The sequence below is a fragment of the Dermacentor variabilis genome, chromosome 1, assembly GCF_050947875.1.
Source record: "Dermacentor variabilis isolate Ectoservices chromosome 1, ASM5094787v1, whole genome shotgun sequence".
NCBI classification, from domain to species: Eukaryota; Metazoa; Arthropoda; class Arachnida; order Ixodida; family Ixodidae; genus Dermacentor; species Dermacentor variabilis.
The window spans coordinates 156,758,629-156,774,884 of NC_134568.1; the positions used below are offsets into that span (position 1 = coordinate 156,758,629).

Genomic DNA, 16,256 nt, shown 5'->3' on the forward strand with positions numbered 1-16,256 from the left:
GCCGAAATTAATCCGGAGCCCTCTGCTGCGGCGTCTCCCATAGCGCATGTGCTGCTCTGGGACATATGTCGGTGCCTGGGAGTATATAATCAAAACACTGGTTTTCCAGGCCACACGGTCGGCTTGGGATTCCGTGGCTGCCAAACAATTTATTTCGCTTATTCCTGAAAGGGCACGTGACTATCTTTGCCTCAGTAAACTCCACCATCCCTCCGGATGAACTATGTCTGCAGCGGTCTATATATCCTGCAGGTCACGCGCGCAGCCCTGTACGTACAAAGAGCCAAGACGCGCATGAAGATATAGGGTGACGAGTGAGTGCAGCCAATCGCTGGTGACAGGCATTAACGTGAACGTCTTTAGTTGAGTACAACAAAAGACAATGTAAAAAGAAAAGTTACACATGAATGTCCACCTTCCACGACGTTCAAACTTTTGTACTTCTAAAACTGCCTGAACTTAAAACGATTTTCCAGGACTTTGCGTGTTTCATCGTAACACACTTGGCATCTTTCAGGGGCGAACACGCTCGCATATATCTGTGCTTGCTGCTTCGGGTTGTACAAGATACTCAGGAAATTCATTTAATAGAAGTTACTAAATACCACGTGAAAAAATATTTGAGTAGAGTATTAAATACCGAACTCGGAGATACCTTGTGTGGTTGCTTAGTGACTATGGTGTTTGGTTGCTAAGCACGAGGTCGCGGGATTGAATCCCGGCCACGGCGGCCGCATTTCGATGGGGGAGAAATGCGAAAGCACCCGTGTACTTAGATTTAGGTGCACGTTAAAGAACCCCAGGTGGCCCAAATTTGCCCACTACGGCGTGCCTCATAATCGGGTCGTGGTTTTGGCAAGTCACCCGCCGTGGTTGCTCAGTGGCTATGGTGTTGGGCTGCTGAACACGAGGTCGCGGGATCGAATCCCGGCCACGGCGGCCGCATTTCGATGGGGGCGAAATGCGAAAACACCCGTGTGCTTAGATTTAGGTGCACGTTAAAGAACCCCAGGTGGTCAAAATTTCCGGAGTCCTCCACTACGGCGTGCCTCATAATCAGAAAGTGGTTTTGGCACGTAAAACCCCAATTATTATTATTTTGGCAAGTAAAACCCCATAATTTATATTTGTTTACATTCAGAAATATATTTAAGACAGAGTGCTAGACACTCAAAAAGGTATTTCGTTACTTCTAAGATACTTAGCAGTAACTATATACCATTCACCATACGTATGTTTGAACCGTCAGCCATGGAAGCACGCTTTCTTTCTTTCTTGTAAATATTTAACTCGGTAAGCCCGCCGCCCCGAACGGTACATGTGCGACAGACGAAACGGGCGGGGCTGGTCGTCTGCGCACTGCGCGTCAGCCGCGACGAGCTCGTTGCGCGCCCATACCACACGTGACAGCGACGAATGGCGTATCTTGAATACTAAGCACAAGATAATCTGAAAAGTATTGAAGTTATGGAAAAAATACTGAGTTGCCAAATTATTTGAAGGAGAGTAGACGCCATATTCTCTGGTGAGGTTTCTTTTTAGTATTGGATAATACACAGCATATATGAGGCTATAATAACGGTCGGAATATGCACGAACGTGTCCCCAGCAATGTAATAAAAAACGATTTCATTTCAATATTTCCGCCAGCAGGGGTGGATAGCCTTAGTGACCTAAATCATGAGTACCCGAGGTCACGGAGTTCACGTGAACCGCCAAAGCGTTGACGACAACGAACTCATCCGTCGTCTGCTTAATTTTGCACATGCGCCCACGTTCGTCGACGCAGGAGTCAGACGGGAGCCGCACGCCGGCGTCTGCCGGCCGTGTTTCGATAAACACCCGTGCACCCACTCTGAACATTCGTCGCCACCAGAGTCGTTACGACACAGTATTTTGCTCTCAACAGCGACGGTTTCGTGATGGCTATCGCGACGAGTCAGGGGAAGGGAGCCTGCAGGTTTCATTTCTAGACTTCTAAGATTTAGATAAATTACCTTTTAGCCGTTTAGCCGTATGCTGTCAGTCATACTACGTGAAAGCGTACTTCGTAAGCATGCAAAGCTTATGCTGTAGCCAATTTACCCTCTCGATTTGGTGTCCACACTCCTTTGAAGGATACCAAGTTACTTTGGAAAGCATTTAGGATAGCGTATTTTGAGTAGAGTATTTAAATTGCGTACGAGCCTGGTTCAACTGTGTACTTAGTTGCGCGTTAAGTAAACTAAACCTTTTTCGAGTTTAGAACGCGCACAACCTAGAGGAAATACAGACTTCTATATGCGCCAAGTGAATTTACGCGCATTTGTAGATACACTACTGCATATCCGTAGTGTAGTGAAAAACACAGAAGCACTGACTGGGTATTAATATATTTATTCAAGAGCTAGAGAAACTTCATCAGACATATTTATATTCTGCACTTGCATGAGACTTGATCACGCGCAGCTGTAAAAAATTGTAAATTGTGGTGCACAATGCCCATAAAGTCGCACGACAAAACAAGAAAGACTATACGGCGCAGACAACTAGTGTACACGTCACAATGAAAGCGAGCGTAAACGCGCACCAGCTGCTTACATTAAAGACATATATATATATATATATATATATATATATATATATATATATATATATATATATATATATATATATATATATATATATATATATATATATATATATATTCCGCTCGTGAATCACGTAGGCAAGGCTACAGCGCACGTTTTGTCTCGCTTACGCGTGTAAAGCACGCGGTGGATGCCAAAAGCGCGCGCGTGAATCACTCACAGAGGCGGGGACAACAATGTTGCATTTTCAGCCGAGTTGCAAAAAAGGCACATAGCGCGCGGCATTCCGATTGCTATGGAGCACTGAGGCAGAGGTAACGCAACTCTAGCTTGCATAGCTACAAAAAACATATCGATTTGCAGCGCAGCTTCGTTAACTTCACACGAGGTTGCAGTTTTCTTTGGCAGGAGCTTGTTGCTTCCTGAACGGAAGGCAGAACTAGATTTCAAGGAATATTCTTGGTGACTGTTTCCGTGGCAAGCTGTTTGGTTAATAGAGCCACTTGGCTACGCTCGAGCTGTTAAAGGTGCTGACGCTACGTTCAGCCTTTTTCCGTGTGCATACGGCAACTCGCACAAACTGTAGCAGCCGCTAAAGAAGATTCGCTCGCTCCAAGCCCAGTAACAAAGTGTGAGCAAAAAGTCGCATCCATCCCAAAATATGACTGTTGTGACAGACTACAAGTGCAAATCGAGGCTTGCTGGCCCAAATTAAAAATTTGAATAGGGTGAAAAAAAAAAACATACACACGAAATGGACATCACAATAACTTACTTCCGCTCGCAGCCATTCAATCACTTTAACAGCGCACACGATTCTCAGCGTTTTGGTTTCTCTGTGGACTAGATGTTTATCGAGGTATTACATCCCGGCAAAGCGGTAAGGAAGACCGCTGACAAGAAACATCTGAGGTAACATGCACGTTGCACCGATTCAACAACAATGACGCTGGTACCAGGAAAATAACTGCGCCTTTCTGCCGACTGCTATGTGTAAAGATGCATTTATCGTACTCAAACGGTAAAGCGAAAGCTGCGCAGCTGTGATCAGATATCCGGCTAATTTCGTGGACACGTAGTACAAGTGGGTTACAATATATATATATTTTAGACAGACGTAACTAGAAAGAATACAACTTCAAGGTCACGTCATCGGTCGGCTCACACGCATTAATAATAATGACAAATACTACTATGGGATAGACTGCTATCTAGTGTCTTGTAGCTTGCTTTCGAGTAGGTGCACATATGAATATTATGGAGTATAGTTTTCACTATCTTCGCAGAAACGTACACGACAGATAATGTGTCTGGTGCATAAATTGATTTGGCACTTTCCCTGCGCAGAACGTAACAAGAGCAGTGATCCGATTTCAGACCGCAGTGCGACCTTATGCAAAGTGTTCAGTAGGAAAAGTTCGGGTTAAACCAACCATCGCAATTCCACTCAACTTCAAACAACCACGTATAAAAATAATTACAAAGCCGTTTTTTTTAGTTGTAGCGGCGTTCTGGCTATATGGCACGCTGTCCAATCGTTTCACTAAACACTGAAGGGGACTGTATCGAAACGCAGGTAATCTGCGTGTGTAACAGCGAACAAGTTTTAGTTTTTTCACTTAAGAGTACGCACACTTCGTTAGCTGGCTTGCTTTTAGGTACAGGTGGAGTCCAGCGCTGAAGGCAACAGGAACTCGGGAACAAAGACAAAGGTTGACGAGTGGGTATTTCCAGTTGACGTCAACGATCAGGTCGAGCATCAGACAAGCAGTCAACAGAGTTGGACAGAACTGTGATAGTGCTGCCTATTAACAGGTGCGAAAATGGCATAAAGGTACGAGGGCAAAAAGAAAACTATAGCAAACAAGCCATGGCTTCCTTCTTTAAAAAAAAGAAGAAAGATCAGCGATTGGCGGCGATCGAAAAAAGAAACAACACTGACTGACTCACACAATACAATCTCTTCCTCGAAGAGAGAACATGCCCTTTCGTGACGTATGCTTTAACACACGAACGGCGCCACTAATACGAAACGCCGTGCATAACCGAGCTGCGTGATAGGGAAAGCACAGTGACTTCAGGGTACATCCACCTTTCTTGCAAGTGAATGGCTTTTAGGAAATAAAAAAAATTGTTGCGAGCCGATTGACAGGCTCGGTTTTTTTCTCACCTTTTCTTTCTTTGAATATTCTCATATTTATATCAATGAGTATCGTGAAGGTAAATTTCTTTTTTTCACATACGAGCCCAAGCAAGGAACATCCACAGACTATCCAATCTGCTCAGGAGCTTGCCTAATCTGGTGAAACCGCCCGAAATATGGCAGCAAACCACCGACAGCTAAACACTCAATGTCATGGCTCCTGCTCGTTTCCCAGCGTCACTGGCGACAGTCAAACATAGCATCGCAGATGTGGCGCAGAACTTCGTGATGTTCGTGGCGTTCCCCCATTCAAGCTGCTCATCTGAGCTGCAGCCTGCGTCCCCAGCGGTGGCCCGAGCGCGCTCCTGACCAGCAGGACGCTCAGTCATCGGGCACGGGAGGTGCGGGTATGTCGGGGATGCTGAGCCGCACCTGCTGCTTGCTGGACGGGGTCGCGGGAAGGGGGGCACCGCCTGCGCCCCACTTTGGGATGTCGTAGTAGTGCCGGCCGTCGTCGGGCTCCGGGGGGCAGGGAGGCGGCGCGACACGCCGGAGCGCGGCCATCGGGAAGTCGTAGTCGAGCAGCGGGTTGTGCCGATGGTCGATGACGGGCCGCGGCACTTGCGGAATGTCGTAGTACACGCCCGCCGATGGGTTCACCACGGCTGGCTTGGCTGCAGGAAACCAAGAGAGTTTGAGCACGCGGGCGTTTTCAGGTCTGTTCACACCTGTCTGTCCTTTTAGTCTAAGCTACGGTATGTACAGATATATACATAGATATATCGAGAACCTCCCTCTCCTCGCACCCCCCTCTCCGCCCCAAGAAACAAATAAAATAAAATAACTAAGGGTATGGAGGAAGACGGGGAATGCCCGATTCATGCCCTCCATAGCCGAGTGGCGTAGATGAAACCCACTGGTAAGCACGCTACCAACAAATTCAACGAACATGCATGGATGAAAACTTTGGTGATGCTTAGATAGTTGCTTGATGACAACCCAGTTGTGTGTAGCGCTGATAATAATGCTGATATCAACTAAAGCAAAGTGTGCTATGCAGAGCAGCACATCCGCCTCGCAAGACTTCTGGTTGCACAAGAATGAGGAAGTGGTTGCTGGGGTGTATAGCCAGGAATTTTTGCGACACTATCTCCAAAACTCCCCTTTTATGAGTGTTTTTATCTTTGAAGAACGTTCCCCCTTGGGTGACACGATTGCGCCGCGCCCGCTACCGACAGGTGGCGCTGGCAGTCGATGTACCACAAGCCTTAATGTCCAAAAAACCTTGGGCATTAGAAGGTAATCCCCTCGCGGTCACTGTAACCGTCTCACCTAAGGCGTACACCTGAACTGTACGGTGGCGGAGGGTAGTTGCAGTGCCATGACAATTTTGGGACATTGCGGAGCCACGTCGGTGACATCGGCAAGTTCCCTAAATGTTTGGCACCAAATGTGCGAATCGCGGGCGTTTGGTGGCAGAGCACGAGGCGGTGTGACAGGACCAACAACGACAACTTGTTTGCATAAGATGTCGACCAAGTTGTACCGCAGTGCAATAGCGCCTTAAGTTCATTAGACAAGCATACATGATAAACAAGAATGGTGCTTTCCCCACAGAAGACGGGTAGGTTCCAGAAGCAGCAAGTATAGTTTAACTAAACAGACATAACAATGATGAAGTACGAATTACTGTTGCTTATTCTGGTAGCATAACTTAGCATAACGCAAGCGCGCTCAAATGCCTAGCTCATGCTTTTGCTACGAAAGGAAGTGAGCGGATGATTCTACCAAAGCTCTGCAAACAGAACTTGAAGGTGAGTGGGCCATTAATTATATAGAAGCAAGAAAAACAACTGGTGAGACAGAGTTGATGATAAGGAATGACGCGATACGGTCACTGCAGTCTTGCATTGTTCCTTGTCGTTGAATGTCCTATAGCTCGCGATGTTATGCTAAAACAGTCATGTAGTAATGCGGTACCCTGGCATGGGGAAGGCTGATGATACTGATTGCCATGAGAACAGCATAACTTGTATAGGAGTGCAAACGGCGGTTATTTATTAGCCGCTTGTGGCGTGGGAAATAACGAGCCTCTGCGCCTTAATCTAAACGCCTCAAAGGTGCCAAGCTGAGTCTTGCGAGGTGTATGCACTGCTGGACAGCGAAACGAACCAGTTGGATTCTCCCCGCTAAATACTGGGGTAAACAGATCACATCATACCACCAGTTATGTTTAGGGATACGACAGTGTGCTGAGGAACTTGCTAATCGGCATGCGAAAGTGTGCGAGAGCCTCTCACAGTGTTCGTAATTTTTTCAACCGCGAACCTACCTGATGTGCTCATATTGCCATGCAGCGAGATGCTTGACGGTATGCTGTTCGCCCTGACTTCTGAGGCAGTGGATGCTGCAACGTTTCCGGCCTGTGGGGAAGCCTGCAAGAAATTGGTCATTTGAGGGGATGGGCGGACACGCGAAACTCTGGATTAGTTATTTATTGTTTTTGAACTGCAAATATTTCTTAACAGATTCTATCAAGGTGCTGACAGTGAAGGTATTATTTTTTGATCAATACCCCAAAACAACCGCGAAATGTTTCGCGGAGTGCTTTTTTCTGCCTTCGTCGCGGCGGTTGTAATTTGGCGCTAAACTTTCATTAGGTCCCCGCTGAAGTATCGCACGCAGTGAAATGAAAAGCAGTGAAGTTAATCTAGACCGCCCAAAGTTCACAGTATGTTTTTTAACATGCCAGACGGGAAAATGTATGTGCAGTCCGGAAGTATACTTGGGATCCAATGCATTCATGAGTGCAAGAAGTTCGAACCTGGGGAACATAAAACCTGCCCCTTTAATTTACAAAATAGCACGGCCAATATATTACTTTGTTATTATTCATCAGCCATAAGGTAGTCAACGAGATAAACGTTTCTTGTGCATTGTTATCTGTCGCCCCCCACGTGCGCAAGTATGCGCCAGGGTAGATTTCCCACAAAACGCTTTCTGCGAGAAGCTTTTTGCTGAAACGACCATGTCAGCCAGAGCTTCTATATATTCTCATTTGAGAGCTGACTGGCATGACATGTCCAGTCTCAACGGCTGCTCTTCAAATGGCTTGCGAGCAGATATTTACTGGTTCTTTTCTTTTTCTGTGGTTCTCAACGCTCGGTATCGACCTCTCTTCTGCTTTCAAACTGACAGGAGGCGATTCAGTAAAATCGCTCTGTGAGACGGTATACAGTTTAGCGCGCATCTTGCGAGTAATCGCAGGAATTATCGCCTAAGCTTAGCAAAGGGAACAAGTTGCAGTCAAGCTTCAGTGGACAGTCGCTTTGTAAATAAAATATTAGATGTTTGCGACCCACTTCACATGTGGGCTCACTACCAAATACATGCATTCTTGTCCTTTATGATTTACCGTCGTTAAAATCTGGCATAGCACCAGGACGATTCGCCAGAAACAAATTCCAGAGTTCGACTAATCTTTACTAAAGATTCCAGTTTCTGTAGTAAAGAGTTGTTGGAGGTCCAACGCTTGTCGCGTGAACACCCTTCATGTGCGGTGCATCTTTCGCGTCGGCGAATTATTATAATGAATCAAAATAACCTGCAGCCTACTAGCCCAAGTTCAATAACTACGCAGCCCCAGGCAGTGCTATGAAAAGGCTGTTTGTTCACAGTGGTCGGGCCCTTTTGGCGGGCTTCGCGATCTGAAAGGTTAAATCACACGGAGGCACATTTAGGCAGAGATACGCGCGGCACTTGCGCGTAACACGCGCAGCGCCTGCAGCGCACTATAGGGCGAGCAACATCGCTTCTGGAAATGCGCGCGCAGCAAGACGGGACACAAACATTCTCCCTCTATCCGCCCACCGTTTCCTCGACTAACTGCTACGAAATTTTGGACCGTGCGAAAAGCCTAGTTTGAGATGGTGTAGATATTGAGGAGGGCCTCCGTGCAAAATTGACGTTTGAGATACGAGCGGAAGCGTCAAGAAAAGCTCGCAAAACATAGTCGTTCTTGATACGGAAAGTGAGAAAAAAAAAAAGACGGCGCCATTTCAGCTCGCCGGCAGTGACGCATGACCTCCGAGATAAGGCGACTCCCACGGCGCCGAAAAATATCGGATGCAGCGTGCCGGGACTTACGTCGTAGCGACAACCACCAGGTGCACGCGTCGTCTGCTTAGGCGCTGTTTAAAAGCTGGTAACGAGAATTATAGTAACGAGAATTGGTATTCTGCCATTGGCTCTGGTGCGGCATGACGGACACATTCGTCTGCTCTGAGCAGAAGGCCTTCCCGGAGAAACACGGTTCCCAGCCGTCCAATCGGAGACTTAATTGACAAAGTGTGGACACGTGCGGCTTCCTCACCGGCGAATGGTGGTGAGGCGCGCTCCGGTCGCCGCTGCCCGGCGCAAAGGCGTAGTACTGGTGCGTCGCCGCCTTGGGGTTGCGCGGCGCCGGCAGTCGCGGGGGCCGCGGCGGCGGCCGTCCTTCCTCGCACGAGTCCGAGTGCGCCCCGCTGTCGTACGCGCTCATGGAGCTCAGGGTGCTCAGTCGGTCGCTCGAAGTGGAGCCTGCGCAGAGAGAAGGGAATGAGCCGCGGGCCGGCTGCTTTCCATCTTCAGCCGAACGGTCGTCGCAGAAATGGCGAACTGAGCGAGTTGCTCAGGGATCACGGTCGGGAAAGCGCTCATCCTGTGTTCTTCCCTTGTATCTGTCCCTTTCGCGCTTTCCTAAACAGAAATCTTTCCTTTGATACTAAACAGGGGCTCATCTGCAACTACTGCAACTGCTACTATTACGACCTACTAATGATAATAATAACAATAAACTTTAAGGTAAATATTATAATGGCACATTCGACTGCTCGTTTCAGAGCGCTCCGGAAACGTCGCAAATGCTGTGTAAGACAACTAAGGCTCACTGCGGGCATAAGCAGTTCCCAATGATAATAATTACGGCAGATTATCGCTACAGAGCATCACTGTTCCTGTAATACCGCTTTAAAGCTTGTGGGGACACTCCACTCTATTGTGCCCCTTTGTGTCGTTTTCCGCGCACGGCTCTCGTATCCTCTGTAATCCGGCTAAAAGCCGCCGGCGGTCGGTGTATAGTTGCAGCAGCAAAGTACGAGAGATGGCACGATATGTTGCGCTGCTAACGCCACCTAACGGTGGGGTTACTCAGGCGCAAAAGGGCTCTTCATTTTTGGCCTGGGGTCAGCGCAGCGCGCGGACTTGTCGCGCGCCTGTCTGCTGGACCGTCTCGCGTGATGCTTCGGAGCGAAGCACCGGGATGAACGAACACAATCGTCCGAACGCGCCGCCGTTCGCGTGACTGTTCGCGCGAACGATTAAAAGAAATTGCGGGTTTTACGTGCCAAAGCCGCGATCTGATTATGAGGCACGCCGTAGTGGGAGACTGCGGATTAATTTTGACCAGCTGGGGTTCTTTAACATGCACCTAAATCTAAGTAAACGGGGTGTTTTTGCTTTTCAGCCTCATCGAAATAAGGACGCCATGGCCTGGACTTGATCCCGCGACCTCCTTGCTTAGCAGCGCCACACTAAAGACACTAAACAACCACGGCGGGCGCGCGAACCATTAGGTGTTGGTGTCTCGCATAAGGCGAACATATTCGCTCGATATCCTGTCGCGGTGAGTCGGACTTCCTCGATTCGTCACCGCCCGTCGGCATGTTTTATTGATTGTAAGTTGGTTGGGTAGATTGGTGTATAAAAGGCGCAATAAATGCCCTTTTGATTGTTTGCACTGCTGTTTTGTCGTTCTTTTGCCCGAAGGGCACGTTTGAGATAACGCAAGCTGTCTTTCAAGAGTCTCGTAAAGCTGCCAGAATGCTCTGAAACGCCCACTCGAACATGCCATAAGTGTATCGTTTCCCGTTCATTATGTGCAAGGTGCTATTGTCTTTCTGCTGCTGTATCTCTGTGTAGTAAAAGGGAAAAGGAGCAGCAGATGCCATATAGATATGCTTATTGTACAGCACACTTTTGCATAAACGAAGAGTAGGTACTATATTTATTACTGGCCCTACTACTACAGATAGTGCACATGTATAGTTTGGCTCACAGCATACAAGAATGTAAAAGAAGCAGGATTTATGGCGAACAAGGAAGAGTGCATTGAAGTAATGGTTGAATATCTCGGCGCTTGACTTACTGCCACTGCTGGATGTTGAGACGGCACTAAGGGTGCTGACACGTCGGCAGCCGTCAGTGGAGTCGTCTTGCTTCTATAAGAAATGGAACGGAACGTCCAACATGAGCTAATGGACGACAATGTGCGCCTATATGCACGTGCCAGGATCTACTCCCGTGAACTGGTTCGCGAGCGCACACAGAACCTGAACGTATACTGAGCGACGTAGCCGCTTGGGCATCGGTCACGACACTGCACATTACAGCTCATGCGAGTGTTATAAGGCCTCTTTAGCATCTGGATTTTCTCAGGAGACTGGCCCTCGGCTTGCGGCAGCGTGCTTACTTGTCTACGACGAGTGTCGTAGTCAGGATCGGTGCTAAAACAACTTCTGTTTAGAATTTGAAAAATACACAGACACGATTAACGTAGCCCGAATCTAAGCCGCTTAATACAATGCGGAGTGCACACGAAAGAAACTGTGACAGCAGAAACTAAGGATAGTATCGATGTTATAACTCGCCCTGCAGTAATAAATAAACCGGCACTATAGGGCATCGACCAAAGCATGATCTTGTAACTATCGGCGCGCAAGGATAAGTGTTATACTATAGCACGTAGCCAGCAGCACGGATTTAAAGAGTAACACATCGTTTAGATTAACTCGAGAGACTTGTGACGCACTGCCAACCCGTTGCTTTCGCATTCTTTTGCGGGCGAAATCGCCGCGCAACGGCATAAAGGAATCGCCGTGCGGCAACGGCAGCTCTCCTTGCGCATACTGCACACGACGAGCCCAAGAAATGCGAAGCGCATTCTTGTATCGGAACCAGCGGCCTCGTTGCGAGACAGTTTTCACTGCCTTTCAATGTCCCCCATGAAGAAGACGCAAATCGGTAAACATTGTTGCCCGTCGCGTTGGATCAGTGGATGCAAGGCGTTCTATACTTTGAGCACGAAGTATCGTGTTCCGACTCCAAGCCGCGGCGGCAGCGTTGCGAGAGGGTAGAACACAAGAGGTGGGCATAGTGCGCAGTTCTTCAGGTACACGTTAATGCGGTGAAAATCAACTCAGAGCTCCCCCCTCCCCACTGCGGTGTCTCTCGTAGGTGACAGAAAACCCCATATTAAGCACGTGGCTCATGCACTGAACGTCCGAAAGGTAATTGTGCAGTGAGAAAAATAAACAAAGCTATGACGACAATTGTGAATGATAGCGCAGTTTCAAGTGGGATACGATAGCGCAAGACGTGTATAGTTCACCTGATAACGGCTGCGGGGTGCACCCAAAGGACGGGTGTACTCCAGCAGCCATCCACCGAGTGGCTAACAATATGCAACGTCGTCTGCAGACACGTCCAGCAGGTGGACGTTTCTCATCGTCTCCTTGATCACTGCACTGCCTCTAGTAAAACTTCAAATTTTAAGACCACCGTTTCCACTGTACAGTTGCTTTTCGGAGATTCAGTATATACAGGATGTACCAGCTAACGTAAGCCTACGTAAAATATTTGTTTGTGTAGCTCTTACAAGAATTTGGTTCAAGATTTTTTTAAGCGCAGCTCGATAATATCTAGGACCGACTTCAAACTGCTAATTTGACATAGCCACCTATGGTAAATAATTAAAGAACTAATTAACGTAATTTCTTTAGGTACGCAGATAGCTATGCAAATTACTCCTTACCTAGAGTATTCCAATATGGACACTAGAATGATGACAATAACGTCACGGCATATATATATATATATATATATATATATATATATATATATATATATATATATATATATATATATATTACGGATTGCGCCGCTTTCCTGTCGCGAGATAGCAGCCAACTGAGAACAAAAGGATAACAGCTTGCCAACAGCTCATACAGCTGTAGCTGCTGATATTTTCAGCAGTTGGAAAGGCGGAAATGCCGATTCGTTTAGTTGTTTGTTGACCAATAGAGGAGTCACACAGATGCAACACTGGAGGACTTTGGGCGCCGTTATGTGATCCACCTTTCGCATTAAAGCGACGCAAAAGAGGAGTATTAAATTGTACTCTGAAAGAACGCTACCGCAATGGCACCTGCGGCGTCATATCCGCTAAGTACCAAGTACACGCAACGTCTGGTTGGGCTGTTAACAAGAAAACGACGCACTTGTTAGCCGTGCAGCTTTGCCAAGATTGCTTCAATAGTATATAGTATAACTCATTCATAACCAATATAGCGAAGATGAAATTTCTTTGCACTTGGCGTCTAGTGGTATAGTACTAATAGTTTTCAAACAGTTAATGAACAAGATTTCCGGATGGAAGCTGGTACGTCTTAATGTAAACCACACATTTTGTTTGGCACCCTACTTTTTGTTTTCTTACGACAAGACTGTGGCACGAACACAAATACACTAGAAGACCATTCACAGCTTGTTTTAGAATGCTTTGCTGCTTGGCGATCCTATTGTAAGAATGAACACCTGTGCGCAAAACGCTTAGTGTCACTCAGGCGAAAAAAAGAAAAAGAAGGAGTTGCAGAAATAAAACCTCAGAAAGAATAATATAATCAGGACTGATGAAGAGTTGCCACATCAGCAGGGCCGGCTGTGCTATATTTATAAGGGTAATTTTATAAAAATGCATGGGAAGTTGACTCGCCATGTTAGGAAGTGTCGTGTGCTGGATGTCCCGGCTCCGGCTTCCGCGCCTGTTTCCCTTGCCGGTGATGATTTGCCTGAGGTCACTGAGACTGAATGACTGCTTGGCTGCTTGCACTGCACGTTGCTTCTGCTTGTAAAGCTCACGAAGCGCCTGGAGATTGCTCTGTGGAAAAGGAAGTAAGAGATAGCTGAATGAATGGATGTGAAGTTGCACAGAGAAAAATGCACACACGTTTATGACAATAAAAGGCGAGAAGAAAGGGGGTTAACCGAGGGGCCCGATTTTTATTAGTCATATCATGAGAAGCCAACAAACACTGACACCAAGGACAACATAAGGGAAATTACTTGTGCTTAATAAATGAAATAAGGAAACGATAAATTTAATGGAAATTAAAGTGGATGAGAACGTGATCACGAGCACGTGATCTTTTTGGGTGAAGGCAACTGGTCAATAAACCCACATATGCTACCTGAAGGCATCAATGTAGCCGGATTCGCGAAATGCGAAGGTTGTGGGTTCGGTTCCCACCTGCGGCAAGTTGTTTTTTCATCCACTTTAATTTCCATTAATTTATCGTTTCTTTATTTCATTTATTAAGCACAAGTAATTTCCCCTATGTTGTCCTTGGTGTCAGTGTTTGTTGGCTTCTCATGATATGACTAATAAAAGGCGAGGTAACGTGACACCGTGAGCCCGGGAGAGTACACATATACTATACGATTGCGGAAAACTCTTTCCGGCTAACATTGTCCCAGTAGCTATGAAAGGTATGCGTTGAGTTATATATAAATATTACGCAGCTTTCACGACTGTCCATGAACAACGTGGCCCGGACAGTTAAGGGCTCAAGTTTGCTTTGAAATCATTGTCCTCATGATGAATAAGGCCCCAGACACGCAAGCGCCTACTGCGTCTGTCGGAGGCGGACGGGCACAGGGAGGCGCTTGCGACGCGCAGAGATGTGTCCACGTGAGGCGTTCACAGACGCGGAGGAAATAGTTTGCCGGCGCGAACCAATTGTAGGTTGCGACTCTCCGGGTTACCGGAACTAGTTTTCACGCAGTTTGGTGCGAGGCAAGTCCGGCCGTGCGTGCTAGCTACGATTCTAGGGACTTTCCCTAATGCAACACAGGGCGCTACCGCCGACGAACGCACAGCAGCACGCGCTTTCTGTGGATGACTGCCCTCTTCCAAAGTCGGACGCGACGCGATGTGTGGAAGCAGAAGCACGCCAGTAATTGGGACTTGAATCTTTGTTCACTTCTCGAAAAGGACTATCTCCTAAAGCAGCTGGAAAACAAATGTAACGTAAAGCTGGGTCCGCACACTTACATCATCAATGTTCTTGGCATTTTCATTGTTCTTCTTCCAGTCATCAAACAGCTTCTCAATCTGCGAGAAGGGCACGCCCTTCTTGTACATTTCTATTATGCGAACTAGGTCCTCCTGCGTATTTGAGAAGACCATGTCCGGTGTACCTGGATAAAATGAAACAGAACGTACCCAGTTTAAGGCATTTCTTAATAACTTGCTCGCGTCTATGCCAGAACCGTGGGCTATACGGAAAATTCCGTAAGCAGGCTTTCCCACACACATTTCACTTGCCCTAAACCAAGACGGCTGTGTTCCCGCTAGTAGCACTGTCGATAAGACACGCGTTTTGAAAACTTTGACGGTGCGGTGAACGGAGTGCGCAGAAATGGCGTCACGAGTCCGCATGCTGGCACTTTTAACTACGATTCTAACTCGAGGTCCGCCATCTTGGTTAGCTTAAACAAGGTGCGTGGAGAAGCGCACTTGCAGGTATGGCATATCGTCTATTCTAAGGCGACAACAAAGCACCAAACGTTCAAGTAAAATTCAGCCTGCAAGTCTGTAAATAATTCGAAATAATAGTTACCTAATATTATAACTCTGATAAAACTAAAATATTTTTGCTTGAATGGCATGGTTTACATAATACAGAAAACACACATGACATTCCTGTCAGCATCGAACCCGGTTCCATCATTACAGGCGCCTTCGCTGCTTCATGATTCTAATATCTTGATACATTTTGTTACGTTTTATTCTCAAGCATTCACGGAGTCTGTTAGACCACTTTGCCCAAGGTCATGATCTCCCAACTTTGAATTAGTTCATTCATAACTTCACAATAATTAGTACCAAAAGTCATTCATATTTAGACCATCGTTACGAGCTAGAAAGTTGCTTGTGCTATTGATGGAAAGTTACTTGCGGGAAGTTCACAAATCGTGGTTTTTGTCAACATGAGCTAGGAGCGAAGAATATGCCTGCAGAGATATATAGTTTAAGGAATGCAGCAGCATTAATCTTATAATTAAATACGTCCAAGCTGATTATAGTGTGCTTTATAAGTGAACATAACAGACAAGCATATCGTGGTGGTAGCAACGTGGTGGTAGCAACGTGGTGGTAAGTGGTGGTAGCAACGTGAATAGCAGACATGCATTTATTTAGTCAATATACGATTAGCATAAAAGAAAATACCTTGGTCAGTTTGTCCACTTGTGGAACTCGTTTCCTTTTTTTCTTCGTCTGGATCACCTTGGTTTGTTGCCGAGCTTTGTCCTAATTGCCACGACGAACGGAGAGAAAACTCTAAGTCAATGTGGCTAACCTACATTAATTCAATAAAACAGGGCTTCTTAAAATTCAATGCCCGATTGTGAAGCCAACCAACAGGACGCTTAATTTCGTGGTAGCC

General features: G+C 46.7%; 1 protein-coding gene across 6 annotated transcripts in view; it reads right to left on the reverse strand.

The window, feature by feature from the left end:
- Positions 1-4,456: 4,456 nt before the first annotated feature.
- Positions 4,457-16,256, reverse strand: part of stumps (DBB domain-containing protein stumps) — a 120,761-nt gene continuing 108,961 nt past the window's right edge. For all 6 annotated transcript variants that reach the window (XM_075698206.1, XM_075698170.1, XM_075698176.1 and 3 more), the window contains exons 9-15: positions 16,040-16,120; positions 14,861-15,006; positions 13,523-13,687; positions 10,898-10,970; positions 9,086-9,291; positions 7,046-7,148; positions 4,457-5,387 (exon numbers count right to left, since the gene is read on the reverse strand). In XM_075698206.1, coding sequence (XP_075554321.1) covers positions 5,095-5,387; positions 7,046-7,148; positions 9,086-9,291; positions 10,898-10,970; positions 13,523-13,687; positions 14,861-15,006; positions 16,040-16,120 — 1,067 coding nt within the window. In that variant the 3' untranslated portion in view covers positions 4,457-5,094. The remainder of the gene's footprint in view (positions 5,388-7,045; positions 7,149-9,085; positions 9,292-10,897; positions 10,971-13,522; positions 13,688-14,860; positions 15,007-16,039; positions 16,121-16,256) is intronic.